This window comes from Macrobrachium nipponense, chromosome 17 (assembly GCF_015104395.2).
Source record: "Macrobrachium nipponense isolate FS-2020 chromosome 17, ASM1510439v2, whole genome shotgun sequence".
Classification (NCBI taxonomy): domain Eukaryota; kingdom Metazoa; phylum Arthropoda; class Malacostraca; order Decapoda; family Palaemonidae; genus Macrobrachium; species Macrobrachium nipponense.
In genome coordinates, this window is record NC_087210.1 from 70,322,412 (window position 1) to 70,340,955 (window position 18,544).

Sequence of the window (18,544 nt, forward strand, 5' to 3'; positions counted from 1 at the left end):
ACCTGATGCTGAAAGACTCTCGGATCTACCACTGGGATATATGATCCCTTTGTGTGGTAGAATCCAAGTCGGATCCTGTTAAAGGGAGTTCGTCCCTATCTTAACAGGTCCTAACCACTACTACTGCAAGGAGCCACACTCATCAGACCACCAAACCAAACTACTAAAGATTAGTACTACGACCTAAAGAGATGCCTTCATGCATCCTCTTTAAGGCAATCAACAACAACAAATACAAGGGGAAAAAATTTATACTACTAAACAGGATGAGTTCCAGCTCCCTGCCCCAGCACCGAATCCGCAGATACGTACGGGCCCAAGGCGAAGCATTTTTTCGTAAGTGATTCTCACATCATGTAATAGTGGGTTCGCGAACACTGACTGACATCTCCAGAATGTTGTCTCCATCAGATTTTGCACGGACATATTCTTGTTGAAAGCAAGAGAAGTTGCTATGGCTCTTACTTCGTGTGCTTTCACTTTAAGAAGCCTAAGATGTTCTTCTCTGCAGGATCCGTGTGCTTCTTTGATGAGGCTTCTCAAGAAGAAGGACAATGCGTTCTTCGACAATGGACGAGTAGGGTCTTTTACTGAACACCACAGGACCTCTCGGTTAGCTTTCAGTTGCTCTTTTCTTCTAAGGTAGTATTTCACCATTCTCACTGGGCAAAGAGTTCTCTCGGGTTCTTCTCCTACCAAAGAAGACCCACGAATCTCAAGTTCTTGGGCCATGGACTTGATGGGTTTTCATTCTTTGCAAGAAAACCAGGAAGGAAAGAGCAAATGAGAGAGTCCTCCTTAAAACCCACATTACCATCAATCGCCTGAAGCTCACTCACTCTTCTGGCGGAAGCTAGAGCCATCAAAAACAGAGTCTTCCTGGTAAGGTCTCTGAATGAGGCTGAATTAGGGGGTTCAAACCTAGAGGACCCAAGGAATTGAAGGACTACATCCAAATTCCAGCTAGGTGTCTTAGGAGACTGCATTTTCGTTGTATCAAAAGACCTAATAAGGTCCTGTAGGTCCTTATCTTCCGATAAGTTGAGGCCCCTGCCTGCCTGAAGACATTCGCCAACATACTACGATAGCCTTTAATCGTCGAAACGACTAAGCCACATTCTTGTCTTAAAGAATAAAAAAGAAGTCTGCATTTGATTCACAGAGGTACTGGAAGAGGAAACGTTATTCCTCTTGCACCTCTTCTGAAGACATCCCACTTCGACTGGTACACTCGTAAGGTGGAAGACCTTCCTCGCTCTAGCGATTTTGCTTTAGCAGCTGCTGACGAAAAAGCCTTTCGCTCTGACCAGTTTCTGGACAGTCAGAAGCCAGTCAGACTGAGAGCGGGGAGGTTTTTGTGGTACCGTCGAAGTGGGGCTGTCTGAGAGATCGCTCCTTAGAGGAAGCGATCTTGGAAAATCCACTAGCCATTCCAGCACCTCTGTGAACCAATCTTGTGCTGGCCAAAAGGGAGCTATCAAAGTCATCCTCGCGGAATCTGACTCTGCGAACTTTTTTAAAGTCAACCCCAGAATCTTGAAGGGGGGAAACAAGTATACGTCGAGTCCTTTCCAATCGAGTAGGAGAGCGTCTATCCCTATTGCTCCTGGATCCGAGATGGGCGAGCAATACAGATCCAGTCTTTTGTCTTGAAGTTGCAAACAGGTCTAAGAGAGGGCTGCCCCACAACTTCCAAAGGCTCTGGCAAACATCTTGGTGCAGAGTCCACTCTGTGGAAGGACCTGATCTTTCCTGCTGAGGAGATCTGCCCTTACATTCCTTTCTCCCTGTACGAATCTGGTGAGAAGTTTTATCCTCCTTTCTTCTGTCCACAGAAGAAGATCTCTTGCTGTTTCGTACAGAGAGAAGGAATGCGTCCCCCCCTGTTTCCTGATGTATGCCAGAGCCGTGGTGTTGTCCGAGTTTATTTGCACAACTGCTCCTGTCACATCTGACTCGAACTCCTTCAGAGCAAGCCACACGGCTATTAGTTCTTTCCTGTTGATGTGCCAGGAAGACTGGTCCCCCACCCAGGTTCCTGACACCTCCTTGGTTCCCAGAGTCGCCCCTCAACCTGTTTCCGACGCATCGGAGAACAACACCAGGTTGGGGTTCTGGGATTGAAGAGAGAGTCCCTGCAAGAACTTGTTGGGATCTGCCCACCATGCTAACTCCTTCTTGATTTGATGAGAAGAAGAAGAAACAGAAGGGGCGGAGCGTCTACCCGAGGCAGGAATCTCGACACCTCCGAGCGGGAGTGGTGTTCCTCTCGTGAAATCCTACGATGTGTAGAAGTATCCTCAAAAGAAGGAGATCGCCGATTACAAGGAGAGCGCTCTTCCGACGAAGAGCGCCTCGATCTCTTGATAGGGAGAGACAAAACCTTCCTTCTACGCGATCTCGATGCCAAGGAGTCCGCCAAGGCTGTGATCTGAGCTTGTAGGCCCGCTAGCACTCGAGAAGGAGAGTCCCCAGGATCTTCTTCTGAAGCAAGCTCAGCGCGAGGAGTGGGAGAAGGAGGGCGATCACAGGATCTCCTAGGCTTCTTTGCTTGCAAGGAAGCTACATCAGAAAAGTCTTCTGGGCTGGACGCTAACGTACTGAAGGGAGCCTCTGCAGCCCTCTTCAACGGGCGTGACGCCTCCTTAGAGCTCCAACCACGCTTCGGCGAAGGAGAAGAGGACGACGAAAAACACTGACGAAGAATATTCTTCTTCTTACGATCCAAGGCAGCATGGGAGCGAACTTCAGGATCTGCCGAGGGGACGCCTGACTGGTGGGGGCTCTTCCTAGCCCTCCTGCGGCTTTCGACTTTCCTCCTCCACTGGAACTGGGAGTCTGGAAGAGGTCTAGGCCTGGAGGCACTAAGGAGCCGGTCAGACGCACCCTCCACATCACTGGGTACACTGCACTTATCATCACTGACACTCTTACCTTGATCGGTACGAAGATTCTTGTCTTCCTTAGAACACAAGGAAGCTTTTGAGGCCGCCACCTCCGAAGACGAATCTACGGCTTCGGTGCGGGGAGCAGGGGCTGAGACCTGGGAGGAAGGTTCTAAAACTACATTAATGTTAGTTTCATTCTCACTCATTCTCGACCTGCTCGAACTCCTTGAAGAAGCTTTACGTAGCCTATCCCTTTCAAGTTTCCTAATATAAGAAGAAAGAGCCTTATATTCATCTTCGTTCAAAACCTCACACTCTTGACACGGGTTACTAAACGAACATTCATTCCCCCTACATTTAACACAGATAGTGTGAGGGTCAACCGCAGCTTTTGGTAACCTCACCTTACATCCATCAGTCAAACATACTCTAAACAAAACCGGAGTTTTGGAAACAGAATCAAAATCAGACATTCTACAGGAAAATCCAGCGCAAAGTCAATAACGGTCCACAATCAGCGTATGCCAAGCCAAAATAGAGCGAATACGTCACCAAAATGTCCAAATCAATCAATCAATCTCCAGGCAAGCGAGAAATGAAGAATATATCGGAATGAAACGACAACAGTTGTTATCGCTTCAGCGACAGAAAAAAATCTGGCTGGAGAGATAGATTGGTTCATACACCCGCCACCCAGCGGCGGGTAAGGTAGACCACCTGACCTACCTGTCGCATGTGCCGCGAGATTTGAAATTCTGTCGGAACATCGGAGACTATAGCTAAGTATATATCTGGCAGGGAAGTTCATGTACAAAAAGCTACAATAAGGTAAACAAAAAGTAGCAAAAGTAATATGTGGAGTGGCATCAGGGAAGGGATACAGAGGGACTTGGCAGTAACATCATGTGTACAGGAAAACTGAAAAGATGAGAACAGCTTTCAAGGTCTGACCAGGATTAATAGGGAAGACTGAAGTGGTACATTTATCAATGTATAAAAGGCTGGTAACAAGGTGGTCAGTTTAGTTATCTGGTAAAGACACCATGCTGAAAAAAAGTTTTTTCAAACCATCCCATGTTTCTAACATTTGACTCTTGTCAGAACCTTAGGGTACAGGCACACTACAAGTGAGTGGCGCAACTTGCCCCTAATTATGAAACCCAACAATTCTAATATGGGTGGCTACAATGGAGTAGCCGGGCAATTTGACGCCTTGCTAAATCTTGCTCCTCATCATGCACAATGCAGAACATTAAAAAAAAAAAAAAAATGGAGCTCCAGGCATTTTTCTTCAGGAAAAATGATTTTTCTGAACTTTTTTACAGGCTTATGCAGCCTCTCTCAAGTTTGCTGAATAATAAATTGAGTGATCCTTGGCTCATGCAAATATTCATAAAATTTATCATAATTCATAAAATTTGTCATAATACATTAGAGACTGTTTGTAAAGGTTACAAAATTTACTCCATTTCATTTGTCTCCTGCTAAAATCATAAATACAGGCTTTTTTTTATCGATATTTCATAAAATTTCATGGAAGTAGTATTTTCAAATAAAAATAATTTTCTTGACAAATTTGATGATGATATGTCTGCATTGATGATCAGTTTTGATTAATGTGCTGCATGTATCTTCCAGCTATTCCAGTGTGGCCATACATCATGTTGACACTCCACTGCTACTCATTGCTAGAGCTACCTCAACACTTACTGCTTGATATGTGGCCGTACCCTTACACACAGGCCATTTATTCACAAGAAAACTCACAATCACTTCACATACAGACTCCAGTCAGAATGCTCCTTTAATTTTTAAAAAGGCATAACCCTAACCACTATAGACTTTAAAGATACTTTTATTCATACAACAATTTCTCCACCTCAAGATTTCTTCATGTATACAGAGTAACAGTCTTCTGTTTTCTTTTCACTGTTGGTACAACCATTTCTCTTTCTGTGAAAGCCTACATTCAGATTACTTTCTGGATTATAACCTAGTCTCTTACCCCAGAAATTTAGCTACAGTGTATGAGAACATGACCATAAAAAACAAGTTATTTCTTTATCAGCATACTCTCCTTCCATGATATCATAGGAATTTCCATTTACTGAAAGTATTCTTTTTCTCATTCAACAAATTTTTTTTCTTCGGGATAAACAATGTGTACGCCAACTACCCTTTGTTTGGTGATAGCTACCTAAACTAAATGTGAACTAAAGCACAAAACTGATTATATATATAAATATATATAAATATATATATGTATATATATATAATATTTTTATATATAGTGTATGAACGCACGATTTACTGAAACTGACAAATAAATTTTGAGATAAAACTAATCTCATTAAAATTATGAATTTAGGACATTGTGCAAGAGGACTATTTAATGATGAATTATGGTTTCAAAATACTGTCCACCAATATACTGGGGGTTAGGTATTAACTACCATCGTCTAATGGCAATGACATTCTAAAATCAGGCGGTAAATAAACCCATGATTCCAAAATCTCTTCCACACCAAGTGCATATTTACCTGCAGGTTGAACTGGAGCATTCTGGTTAAAGGAGGAAAAATCTGCAAAGTCGTCGTTCCTTTGAAAAAATAAAAAACCAAAAATTTAATATATACTAACATCAGAAAGACGTTTACAACTAGTCTAATGCTATTTAAAAATTGTTACTAGTCAGCTATATACAAAAGTATTTTCAAATTACTGTAGTAACTGTAAAGGGTAATTCTTGCTATTTACAACCATTTTGTCCCAAAATTCATAAAATAGAAATCTTAAAAATCTTATTTACTTTTATCCTATCTGATCAAGCTACAAACTCATGTATACTAAATATACTAAGGGCTCAATCTATTGAAAAGTCTTACACAGAGCCAATTGTGCTAAATTTCTATGAAGAACTATACAATATTTAACTTGAATCTGAAAGATTCCCGTTTATAATAGCTTGCTTACCCCGATGAAGCATTTGTATTACTGCCAAAGGCTGTGTTGAAATCACCAAAGTCAGGGTCCTTTGATCTACCTCCAGCTTCCCCAGCTCTGGGATCAAAATCATCTTCACCAGCAGCAGGGCTTTTTGTTGGACTGGATGTGCCATTACTTGTCTGGCTGCCAAACAGATCATCTAAAAGGTCTGCCTTTGCTGGAACCTTTGGTGCTGCAGTCTTTGGATAACATTAAAAAATATTTAGTGAACATAAAAAAATATCCAAACACAGGGCCAAATTACAAGTACATAATCCATTACATTCATTATGAAAATGTTATTTCAAAGGATTACCTGAGATGGAGCAGATTCTTTGCCAAAAGTTGCTGCTGCACCTAGATCTACCATTTTTGAGGGTTTTGAGGATTTTTTAGTTGGTGCAGCAACTTTGCCTATACCACTTGGAGCTGGGGTTGGATTATGTTTGGGGCTGGCATCATCATCCCTGTATTCATTAACTGGATCCACAGGCTCCTCAATTTCATCTCCACTGGAATTGAATGGATGGTTTTCAAAATCCAGTTACAATTCATTAAATCAAAACAAGCATGTAGTTCATTTCCACTATAAGACCCAATAGTGGGTACCACATGCAGTGACTTGTGTGGCACACTGCAGAGTTCTGAACAATCCTTGCAGTGTTGTATAAGCCCTAGTTGCACTACTGTTTCTGCCTTTCATCCATTCCCTTTGGTCCTCATCCTACCCAGCATTTCAACTTCCATAACTCTACCTTGCTCCAATTTTCACCTCTCATTCAAGAGTAGATCCTTCCAGCAAGCCAAATGAGTCTAGAAATGTAACTAGATGGTTTCATTAAACCAATTTAAAAAGAAAGCAAATACAGTGGTACCTCGTCTGTCAAACGTTTCTCTTATGTCAAACATTCCATTTTTCGAACGAAATTTTCAAAAAAATTTTGTATCGTTTGTAAAACAAATGCTCGTACCACTTTGAACGGACTGATTTTCTAGTTTATACTTATATTCGATGGCCTACTGTGTCCTACAAGAAAAACTGCATTAAAATTTTTTCCTCATATATAGTTTAATGATAACCATATTCGACAAAATAAATATAGGTATAAAGCATTTCATTATAAAATTTAGCTTTCAATATAAAATTTAGCATAAAAGATGCATAAAATTGTATGGAACTGCAGTAACGTCACGCACAGCTGACTTGAGACTAACAAGGGAGCATTGATATGTTGAGGAGAGAGGGAGAAGAGTTAAAATATTACTGTATGTATGTAAAAGCTATAACAATTCACATAAAAAAGGGAATTTCACAATATATTTAACGTAATAATAAAATATGAAGACAAATGCAATACAGGAGAAAAAAAAAAAAAAAAAAAAAAGTCGAGCCAGTGTTCGGTGCGCCGAGTGAGAGTAGTTGAACAATATTCAGCAATATAGCAAATGAAAGAACAAAGATTTTTACAATCAAATTTAGCATTAATTAACAAAAATGATATTGCTAAACTACAATAAAGTTTTGTACATACTTACCTGGCAGATACGTATATACTTAGCTGCAGATATATACTTAGCTATAGTCTCCGACGTTCCCGACAGAATTTCAAATCTCGCGGCACACGCGACAGGTAGGTCAGGTGGTCTACCTTACCTGCCGCTGGGTGGCGGGTGTACGAACCAATCCCCCTCTCCTACCATATTTTCTCTTCCACCTGTCTCCTGAGGGGAGGCTGGGCGGGCCATTAGATGTATATATCTGCCAGGTAAGTATGTACAAAACTTTATTGTAGTTTAACAATATCATTTTTGTACATGAACTTCCCTGCCAGATATATACTTAGCTGATTGGCACCCTTGGTGGAGGGTAAGAGACAGCTAAACTAATAAGGAGAGAAAGGAAACAACTGATGTTGTAGGATATAAATAACCTTGGTTCTTACCTGTTCAGGCAGAAGACTTCATTGATACTGTCTCTGAGTCTGCATTGCCTGGAGAGCTACAGCTAGGACGTGACCTGATGCTGAAAGACTCTCGGATCTACCACTGGGATATCTGATCCCTTTGTGTGGTAGAATCCAAGTCGGATCCTGTTAAAGGGAACTCGTCCGCTAGCTTAACAGGTCCTAACCACTACTACTGCAAGGAGCCACACTCATCAGACCACCTAACCAAACTACTAAAGGTTAGTATCACGACCTAAAGAGATGCCTTCATGCATCCTCTTTAAGGCAACCAACAACAACAAACACAAGACATAAGGGAAAAAATATATACTACTAAAAAGGATGAGTTCCAGCTCCCTGCCCCAGCACCGAATCCACTGATACGTACGGGCCCAAGGCGAAGCATTTTTCGTAAGTGATTCTCACATCACGTAGTGGTTCGCGAAAACCGACTGACATCTCCAGAAAGTTGTCTCCATCAGGTTCCGCACGAACATATTCTTGTTGAAAGCAAGAGAAGTCGCTATGGCTCTTACTTCGTGGGCTTTCACTTTAAGAAGCTTAAAATGTTCTTCCTTACAAGAACCGTGTGCTTCTTTGATGAGACTTCTTAAGAAGAAGGACAATGCATTCTTCGACAAGGGACGAGTAGGGTCCTTTACGGAACACCAAAGGACCTCTTGATTGGCCTTCAGTTGCTCTTTTCTTCTAAGGTAGTATTTTACCATTCTCACTGGACAAAGAGTTCTCTCGGGTTCTTCTCCTACCAGCGAAGATAACCCACGAATCTCGAAGTTCCTGGGCCATGGATTTGATGGGTTTTCGTTCTTCCCAAGACACCCAGGAAGGAAAGAGCAAATGAGAGAGTCCTCCTTAAATCCCACATTTCCTTCAATCGCTTGAAGCTCACTCACCCTCTTGGCGGAAGCTAGAGCCATCAAGAACAGAGTCTTCTTAGTCAGGTCTTTGGATGAGGCTGAATTAGGGGGTTCAAATCTAGAAGACCCAAGGAATTGAAGAACCACATCTAAATTCCAGCTTGGAGTCTTAGGAGACTGTTTCTTCACTGTATCAAAAGACCTAATAAGGTCATGCAGGTCCTTATCCTCCGATAAATTGAGGCCTCTGTGTCTAAAGACAGTCGCCAACATACTGCGATATCCTTTAATCGTTGAAACGACTAGACCACATTCTTGTCTCAGGAATAAAAAGAAATCCGCAATCTGGGTCACAGAGGTACTGGAAGAGGAAACGTTATTTCTCTTGCACCATCTTCTGAAGACATCCCACTTCGACTGGTACACTCGTAAGGTGGAAGACCTCCTAGCTCTAGCGATTGCCTTAGCAGCTGTTGACGAAAAGCCTTTCGCTCTGACCAGTCTCTGGACAGTCTGAAGCCAGTCAGACTGAGAGCAGGGAGGTTTTTGTGGTACCTGTCGAAGTGGGGCTGTCTGAGTAGATCGTTCCTTAGAGGAAACGATCTTGGAAGGTCCACCAACCATTCCAGCACCTCTGTGAACCATTCTTGGGCTGGCCAAAAGGGAGCTATCAATGTCATCCTCGTGGAATCTGACTCTGCGAACTTTTTTAGTTAACCCCAGAATCTTGAACGTCGAGTCCTTTCCAATCGAGTAGAAGAGCGTCTATCCCTATTGCTCCTGGATCCGAGATGGGCGAGCAATAAAGATCCAGTCTTTTGTTCTTTGAAGTGGCAAATAGGTCTAAGTGAGGCCTGCCCCACAACTTCCAAAGGCTCTGGCATACATCTTGGTGCTGAGTCCACTCTGTGGGAAGGACCTGATCTTTCCTGCTGAGGAGATCTGCTCTTACATTCCTCTCTCCCTGCACGAATCTGGTGAGAAGTTTGATCCTCCTTTCTTCGGCCCATAGAAGAAGGTCTCTTGCTGATTCGTACAGGGAGAAGGAATGCGTCCCCCCCTGTTTCCTGATGTATGCCAGAGCCGTGGTGTTGTCCGAGTTTATCTGCACAATTGCTCCTCTTACATTGGACTCGAACCCTTTCAGAGCCAACCACACGGCCATTAGTTCCTTCCTGTTGATGTGCCAGGAAACCTGGTCCCCCATCCAGGTTCCTGACACCTCCTTGGTTCCCAGAGTCGCCCCTCAACCTGTTTCCGATGCATCGGAGAACAACACCAGGTTGGGGTTCTGGGATTGAAGAGAGAGTCCCTGCGAGAACTTGTTGGGATCTGCCCACCATATTAGTTCCTTCTTGATTTGATGCGAAATGGACAGGGAGAACGTCAAATCCTGAGAATGACGACTCCAATTCCGATGAAGAAAGAATTGGAGCGGTCTCAGGTGCAACCTTCCTAGGGAAACAAATTGCTCCAGTGAGGAGAGCGTCCCCAGTAGACTCATCCACTCCCTCACTGTGCATACTTCTTTCCCTAAGAAGGTTGCTACTTTCTCGAGTCCCCAGGCTCTCCTTTCCTGAGACGGAAAAGCCCGAAAATTCCGAGAGTTCATCTGGATCCCCAGATAAACACACTCTTGATCGGGAATTAAATTTGACTTCTGTAGATTGACCAGGAGTCCCAATGAATTCATCAAATCCAGGGTTTTCTTTAAGTCCTTCAGACAACGATTTTTGGAATTGGCCCTTATAAGCCAATCGTCGAGGTACAGGGATATCCTCACCCCTTCTAGATGAAGCCATTATGCTACATTTCTCATGATGGCCGTAAAGACTTGGGGGGCCGTCGAGAAGCCAAAGCACAGGGCCCTGAATTGGAAAATTCTTCCCCCCATCATGAATCTGAGATACTTCCTCGAGGAAGGCTGGATTGGTACGTGGAAGTAAGCGTCATGTAAGTCCAAGGACACCATCCAGTCCCCTGGACGGACTGCTGCTAGCACCGAAGCACTGGTCTCCATCGTGAACTTCTTCTTTTCTACGAAGAAGTTCAGGGCGCTTACGTCCAACACCGGTCTCCATCCCCGAGGATTTCGGAACTAGGAAAAGGCGGTTGTAAAAGCCTGCAGAATGACGACCTGCCACTAGTTCGATCGCCTTCTTTTCCAGCATCTGATCTACTGCTAGTTGGAGGGCCTGATTCATGATGGGGTCCCTGTATCTGGCCGTCAACTCCCTCGGGGTAGTCGTCAAGGGAGGCCTCGAAGAGAACAGGATGAGGTTGATTATATATTGTATAATTGTTATGGGTATAGATAAGTGTGATTATATATTGTATAATTGTTATGGGTATTTTATGCATTGTTGAAATATGGTGGGTGTCCTATATATAGACAACATGTGGTAGATTCTAGAAGGTGTCTGTTTGATGTATTTAAGTTGTGTTGTGACGTCATAGGCTGTGACGTCATAGACAAGATGGCGGCGGCGTCGGCAGGATGTAAACAATAACACGGGCAGTAGAAAGCACTTGTGTTTGGTGTGTGGTTGGTAGGGGAGAGCTCTCTGTCTGGTAGGAGTTGTGTTTTTGGGGGTCGTAAGTCTTGTGGTGCTGGGTGTTTTTAAGGTGATTTCTGGAGTGTACTGGAGTTGGAGAAAGCGTACAGGTGGGTAGGATTATTTCATTTTTATAGAGAAAGAAAGGAGTTAGGCTAGGCCAAAAATTCAAAACTGGTAGCAGAGCGTGGGTTGATCAAAAGATGCCTGGATCCGACAGTGAACAAAGGAGACTACTAGATGGAGAAGGGAACTGTCCCTAGGTTTTAGCGGGATACAAGAAGAATACAAAGAATGGAAAGGTTCAAGCCGAAGATTGGCTATTGTTGTATGGAGAAGATCAAAATACCCGGCGATAGAAATGAGAATGAGCTTTAAAAGGGAAAGCCCGAGAGCTGTGGAAGCATTAGATAAAGATAAACTACTGGTACAGAGGGTCCAAAGTTAATCCTAGAGAAACTAGATAAAGCCTATCTAAAAGACTCGTAGTGGAGAATTACGGTAGAATAAAAAAGATACCTTCTAATAAGAAGAAATCTAGTGAAAATATGCGGGACTATTTAATTAGATACGAGAAGGCAGCATCTGAGTGTGAAAGAGCAATGGGGAAACGGCGCGCTTGAAGGCGAAGTCAGGGGTATCATGTAATAGAGCAAGCAAATCTACGGAAAATCAAAAACAAATGGGATTATCGGCTGTGGGCAAGAAAAGCTAGAGTACGGAACAGTGTCGCAAACATGAAAAGACTATTTGAGGGATTAGGGACTAAAAGAGGAACGGGAAATGGTGGGTTCGTCAGAAGGCAATGCCAGTTCTGGGAGAGGGAGGGAAAACCAAAGATATCGGGGGAAGATGGAATCGAGGGGAAAGGGGTGGTAGAAATCCTATAAACAAGAAGGGAAGGTAACAGTATGTGCAATATGCAGCCTCAGAATGGCATTGGGCTAGGGATTGTCCTCAGAATTTTCATAATAAAGAAGAAAACTGAAACAAGACTAGAAGAAAATAAGGTAAAAACAGAAAACTGGGGACAGAAGAAGAAGAGGTTTATGTAGGAGAAGTTAATAAAATAGTGGAAGCATCATGGGAGGTGGTTGATGCAATTTTGGACACAGGGTGTAAATCAACAGTTTGCGGGGATTGTTGAAACTAGCACGTATTGTCATGGATTTGAGTCAGGAAGAGTTGAGGGAGAAATGGGGGACACTAGGGGACAGAGTCTAATAAAGTGTTTAATTTTGGTGAGACATCTTATAAGTCCAGAGGAATAATAGAAATACCTGATACTAAAAAACAGAAAGTTTTATTTGAAGACGGAAATTCTGCAAGGTGATATACCCTGGCTGGATAGGTAAGCAAACCATGAGTAAAATGGGTATGACCCTAAATTTGAAAGAAAATTGTGTCATAGTAGAAGTATTAGGGGGAATGAAAGTAGAGTTAAGAGAAGACGAACAGGTCATTTAAGAGTGCCTATAAGGAGGAGGAAGTAGAAGAATTATTAATGGAGGGTTGGAAGGGAAAGAATCCGAGGGAAAATTAAGAACACAATGAAGAAAATTACATTTACAGTTTGGTCCATGGAAAGTGGAGATAAAATATGGAAGCTAACAGAGGAAGCACAATGGAGAATGGGTTAAATCGAAAAAAAGAAAAAAGAGGAAATAAGAAAGTTACTAACGGAACTGATGAAAAATTGTGAGGTTTTGTAAAAAATACAAAAGAAACCCCGCCAAACCGGTAGTAGGCTTTTCTTGGAGTAAAACGTTCAATGAAGTCGTAGCGATGGAATGTGGAGAGATAGAAAGAGAGAAAGTTTCTTGGTAATAGTGGATTTATGTCAACGAGCTATTGTCAGGCCTGTTGGATAAAAGATAAGAAACCAGAAACTATAATAAAGATACTTTTTGAGTGCTGGTTTTGCTATATTTGGAGCACCCTCCCAAAATATTGTCAGATAATGGGGAGAATTTCAAAATGAAAAAAGTTAAGGAGGATGGCAGAAAAATGGAATATTAAAGTATTAGCCACAGCATCAGAATCTCCGTGAGCAACGGATTATGTGAAAAGACCCGTAGGCATGGGATCAAGGGAAGTGTAAGGAAGATGATGGAGGAAGAGGAAGTAGATTGGTCCCTAGCTTTGAAATGGGTAGTGATGCTTAGGAACTGTTTAATGAATAATGGAGGTTTCTCTCCCAACCAATTAGTATTTGGAAAAAGAAAAAAACCCTTCACTGCCTAACCTAATAGGAGAAGAAAGTTCAGTCCTGCAAGCAGAGAAAAAGGATGGAAGAGGTATGGTAAGGGACACACTGAATGCAATGCACAAGGCCAGAGAAGCATTTATAAAAAAATGAGTCCTGTAATAAATAAGATAGCGCTAAACAAAAACAAAACCTCAGAGAACTAAATTTGAAGAAGCAGTGGTAGAGATGAGGTATTCTATAAGAGGGAAAATGAAAATGAATGGAGGAGGGACCTGCTCAGGTAGTGGGAGTATCGGGGAAAACAAAATAATAGTCAAAACATGGGGGATTCTTTAAGGGAAGTAGCTAGGATACATGTACCAAGGATTCAACGACGATCACCAGATACAGAAGAGATATCGGCTAGAAAATAGATAAATACCCATGGGGTGAAAGGTAGGTCAGATGCCCAAATGAAGGGAAAGTAGATTGGCTGGAAGGAGAGGAGATAATGGGTGAGAGAAGGAATGCAGACACAGAAGAGACTATAGAAAGAGAGGTGATAGAGGAAAACAGTGGAAGATAAACGGGCAAATGTGGGTCAATAGAAAGCGAGTTAATGGAAGAGATACCAAAAATTCAAAAAGGGAATAGAGTTAGGGCTATAAACAATGATACAGGACAGTAAAGAAGAATGGACTATTTTAGGTCTTGCAGAAAAAGATCATCAACCGCATGGGCTGATTCGTACAATATACGAGACTCACAGTCAGGTGACAAAGGGTGGGTTAACTTGAGGGATTATAGTCAGGTAAGAAAAAATTGAAGATGAAGAGGAGGTGTTTCTGGGATTTGAAAATAGAAGCATAATGGAAGCTAAAGAAAAAGAAAAGAACTTCTAAGTTGGAGAGATAACCAGTATATGAGGAGGGTAAATTGATGTTGGACAAAAAAAAAAGCTATACTACAAGATGGATAGTAAAACCTGCCAAGATAAAAGGGGGGAAAGGGGGAAAAGGATATAAAGTGGAGCGGCAGATTTTGTAGCTAGAGGGTTTGAAGAAGAAATGGGCTGAGTGGGAAAAGGATGCTCCCACATGCAATGCTGAAATTTTAAAATTTTGTCTAACCATAATAAAGGTGAAAAATTGGAATTGTTATACATTGGATGTCAAAACTGCATATTTACAAGGTGACGAGATCAAAGAAAGAAGTGTACTTGAAGCCCCACCAAGGAAGATGGTTGGAGGGGATTATGGAAGTTGAAGAAAACATCTACTGGGCTCAAGATGCAGCAAAAGCATGGTATTGTAAAGTGGTGAAAGTAGTGAAGGAGCTTCAAGGTGAGAGAAGTAGACTAGAACCTAATATATCTTTGGAAAAAAAGAACAATAAATTTGGAAGGCATTTTGTGTACACACGTAGATGATTTTTGCTACGGAGGAACTGAAGGATTCTTAAAGGAAAACGATTTGGGAGATTGAAAGGGAAAAATTGAAGTAGGAGAACAAGAGAGTAAAAGGGTCAAGTATATAGGAGTAGTAATAGAGCAGGAAGGAGAATAGATTTTTCCCTTAATCAGTGGCAGGTATATAAATTCCATAAGAGAACAAGAGGCTAGAAGATATACGGGTAATAGAGTGCTCGAACAAAAAGAGTTAACAGTACAGATCAGTGGTAGGACAGCTGAATTGGGTATCACTACACGACGTGCCAGAAATTCATATGATATTAGCGAATTAAGTAAAAGCATTTTAAAGAAGGAAACAACTCAGGATATGAAGAAACTTATTAAAAATTGTGAGAAAAACTAAGAGCATGATGGGGCGAAGTTACAATAAGTGAGAGGAAGAAGAAAGGGTTTATTGGGAAGCCATGCAGCGCTTCATTTGGAAAACATAGAAGATGGCCATACTCAACTGGGTTATCTTATTTCTTTGACAGATGGGAAGAGGAGAAGTACCCTATGGTGGAAGTCTAGGAAATCCAGGAGAGTGGCAAAATCCACCATTGAGGCTGAAGCCCTGAGTGTTGGGGAAGCTGTAGAAGATTGATATATTTCAAGCATTTGTGGGAAGAGGTAGTAGGAGGGAGAAATTTAGAAGCCTGGTTAAACACTGATAGTAAAACACTAATGACCGCCATCAAACGAGCACTGGTGTAAGTAGCAAGAGATTAAAAATAGATATTGCTGCAATAGGGAAACCATTTGAATCCGGGGAAAATAAAAGGAGGTGAGATGGATAAAAGGAAAGGAGCAAGTGGCTGATGTATTAACCTAAAAGCAGGAGTTTCAGGGGAATGATTAGAAATTATGTAGAGGGTAAAGAGTTGGAGGACGAAGGAAATTAAGAGGGGAATAACTAGGTTAGGAAAACAGTCGGAGGGGAGGGGAAAGAGATAAGTGTGATTATATGACCTTGTATAATTGTTATGGTTATAGATAAGTGTGATTATATATTGTATAAATTGTTATGGGTATTTTATGCATTGTTGAAATATGGTGGGTGTCCTATATATAGGGACAACATGTGGTAGATTCTAGAAGGTGTCTGTTGATGTATTTATTTGTGTTGTGACGTATAGGCTGTGGACGTCATAGACAAGATTGCGGCGGCGGCGGCGGCGCAGGATGTAAACAATAACACGGGGCAGTAGAAGCACGTGTTGTGGTGTGTGGTTGGTAGGGGAGAGCTCTCTGTCTGGTAGGAGTTTTTTTTGTTTTTTTGGGGGGGTCGTAAGTCTTGTGGTGTGGTGTTTTAAGGTGATTTCTGGAGTGTACTGGAGTTGGAGAAAGCGTACAGGTGGGTAGATTATTCATTTTTATCGAGAAAGAAAGGAGTTAGGCTAGGCCAAAATTCAAAGAGGTACCCCTTCCCTCACTATTGAAAGGGGTCCAAGAACCTGCGCCTTCTAGGCCCATACTTCTGCAAACTGTAAAAGCCTGGCGCCTACAGGTTGTCTGAAGACTTCGAGTCTACTTGGGAGTTTGACCGACTTCGCAAAAGTCCTCCCTCTTCTATTGGTTTACGACCTCTGAACGAGGTGGATCTTGAGGAAGAACCCCTCGAAAGTCGTTCCTGAGAGGTCGACTGTTCCCCCACTTTCTTCATCTTAGTCGGGAAGGCAGGACAAGGCTTCCTTGCAGACTGGGCTAGAAGGTCCTGCGTAGCTTTGGCAGAGAGAGCCTTCGAGATATCCTGAATAAGATATTTAGGAAAGAGCTGCGCGGAGAGAGGAGAAAACAGTAAAGACGATCTCCGTGCATGGGAGACAGACTTTGTCAAAAAGGAGCAAAATACTGATCTTTTCTTCAAGACGCCTGCCCCAAACAGTGAAGCGATTTCGCTGGCTCCATCCCTCACAGATTTATCCATACAGGATAACACACAATTCAAATCCTCCGGAGAAAAAGACTCTGGTCCTTGTGTCTTCTTGGCTAGGACTCCAAGAGACCAATCGAGAAAGTTGAACACCTCCAACACTCTGAAAATGCCCTTCAGAATGTGGTCCATCTCGTTCATAGCCCACATAGTTTTGGCCGAGTTCAGAGCCGATCTTCTAGTGGCGTCTACCAGGCGAAAAAATCTGCGTCGGCTGAGGACGGGAGGCCCAGCCCCAAGGGCTCTCCTGTCTCATACCAAAATCCAGTCCGTCCGGAAAGCTTCGACGGAGGGAAGGCGAACATAGTTTTCCCCGCTTCCTCTTTGGTGCGCATCCAGGAACCGAAACTCTTGAGCGCTTTTTTCATTGAGAGGGTCGGTTTCATCCTCACACACGAAGACCCTTTCGTTGCCTTCGCCGTGGAGAACAACGAGTGTGGAGAAGGAGGAGCAGTAGGTCCAGGCAAGCGAGAATCGAAAAGTCTATCGAAAGGAAACGACAACAGTTGTTATCGTTCCGAGCGACAGAGAATATCTGGTAGGAGAGGGGGATTGGTTCATACACCCGCCACCCAGCGGCGGGTAAGGTAGACCACCTGACCTACCTGTCGCATGTGCCGCGAGATTTGAAATTCTGTCGGGAACGTCGGAGACTATAGCTAAGTATATATCTGGCAGGGAAGTTCATGTACAAAATCATACATCATTGCAGTGATGCAAAGCTAACTAGATGTAGAGGGAGGGACTGTTTATATTTTTGAGGAATAATGAATGAATGATTATCGTGCGTCGTGATATTGATGAGGAGAGAAGAGACAGTAAAATCTTAATATGTACGTAAAAGCAGTACCAATTCACATAAAAAATAAAATATTATTCACAATAAATTTAACATAATATAACATGAAAACATCCATATGTAATACAGTAAAAATCTTTTTTTTTTTTTTTATATATATAAAACTTGTTCGAGTCAGTGTTTGGTGCAATGAATGAGATGATAGAGACAGAAGAGGAGAGGGAAGAAGGGATCGGCTTCCCACTGACTTATCAGCTGGGCTGGCACGATTATTCACCCATTTCTTTCACTTATACTGCATCTGCCCAAATCACTTTTTTTGTTACGGTAAAATACCTATCTAGTGACAATTGCTTTATATGATTTTTTTACTGATAAGCTCTGTAATAAACAAACTGGCGCCGTGTTCAGCTTCTGCGTGCCTTTGATTGTTTGTTTAAATTACTTCCTTGTGAAAAGTTGTTTTATCTCTTTCCTTTTCTTGTATTCTTGACTTATTACTTAGCCGATTTGTTTGCAAAATCCTCATGTTTATTTTAGTCTGCCGTTTGCCAACAGCAAGTTGATGTACTGTGGCATAATTAATTAATAAAATTGATTTTATTATCAACCTTTGCCTATTGCGACCATTTCGGTTTCCTCAAAGGGTTCCCCCAGCCGGCAGGGAGCTATTTTCACCAAACAGTTCGTAAATCGTACACACAAAAAATAAGATTTAGAAAATTTTACTTCATATAACACTGTTTCACTACTTTACACTCTTAATTTAAATTTTTAAACATTTAATAATAGAATAAATATAAAAAATGACTTTTTTTTTTTTTTGGGGGGGGGGGGGGGGGGGTTGGAAAGGAACAAAAAAACAAATTATCCTGATTCCCCTTTATGCCCTTATTTCTTATGGGGATATTTGTTTCACATT

General features: G+C 42.1%; 1 protein-coding gene across 3 annotated transcripts in view; it reads right to left on the reverse strand.

Moving 5' to 3' along the window:
* The window catches only part of LOC135196307 (telomere length regulation protein TEL2 homolog), a 109,530-nt gene that overhangs the window by 72,726 nt on the left and 18,260 nt on the right, over positions 1–18,544 (reverse strand). For all 3 annotated transcript variants that reach the window (XM_064223017.1, XM_064223014.1, XM_064223015.1), the window contains exons 6-8: positions 6,190–6,385; positions 5,862–6,073; positions 5,429–5,487 (exon numbers count right to left, since the gene is read on the reverse strand). In XM_064223017.1, the coding sequence (XP_064079087.1) occupies positions 5,429–5,487; positions 5,862–6,073; positions 6,190–6,385 (467 nt within the window). The remainder of the gene's footprint in view (positions 1–5,428; positions 5,488–5,861; positions 6,074–6,189; positions 6,386–18,544) is intronic.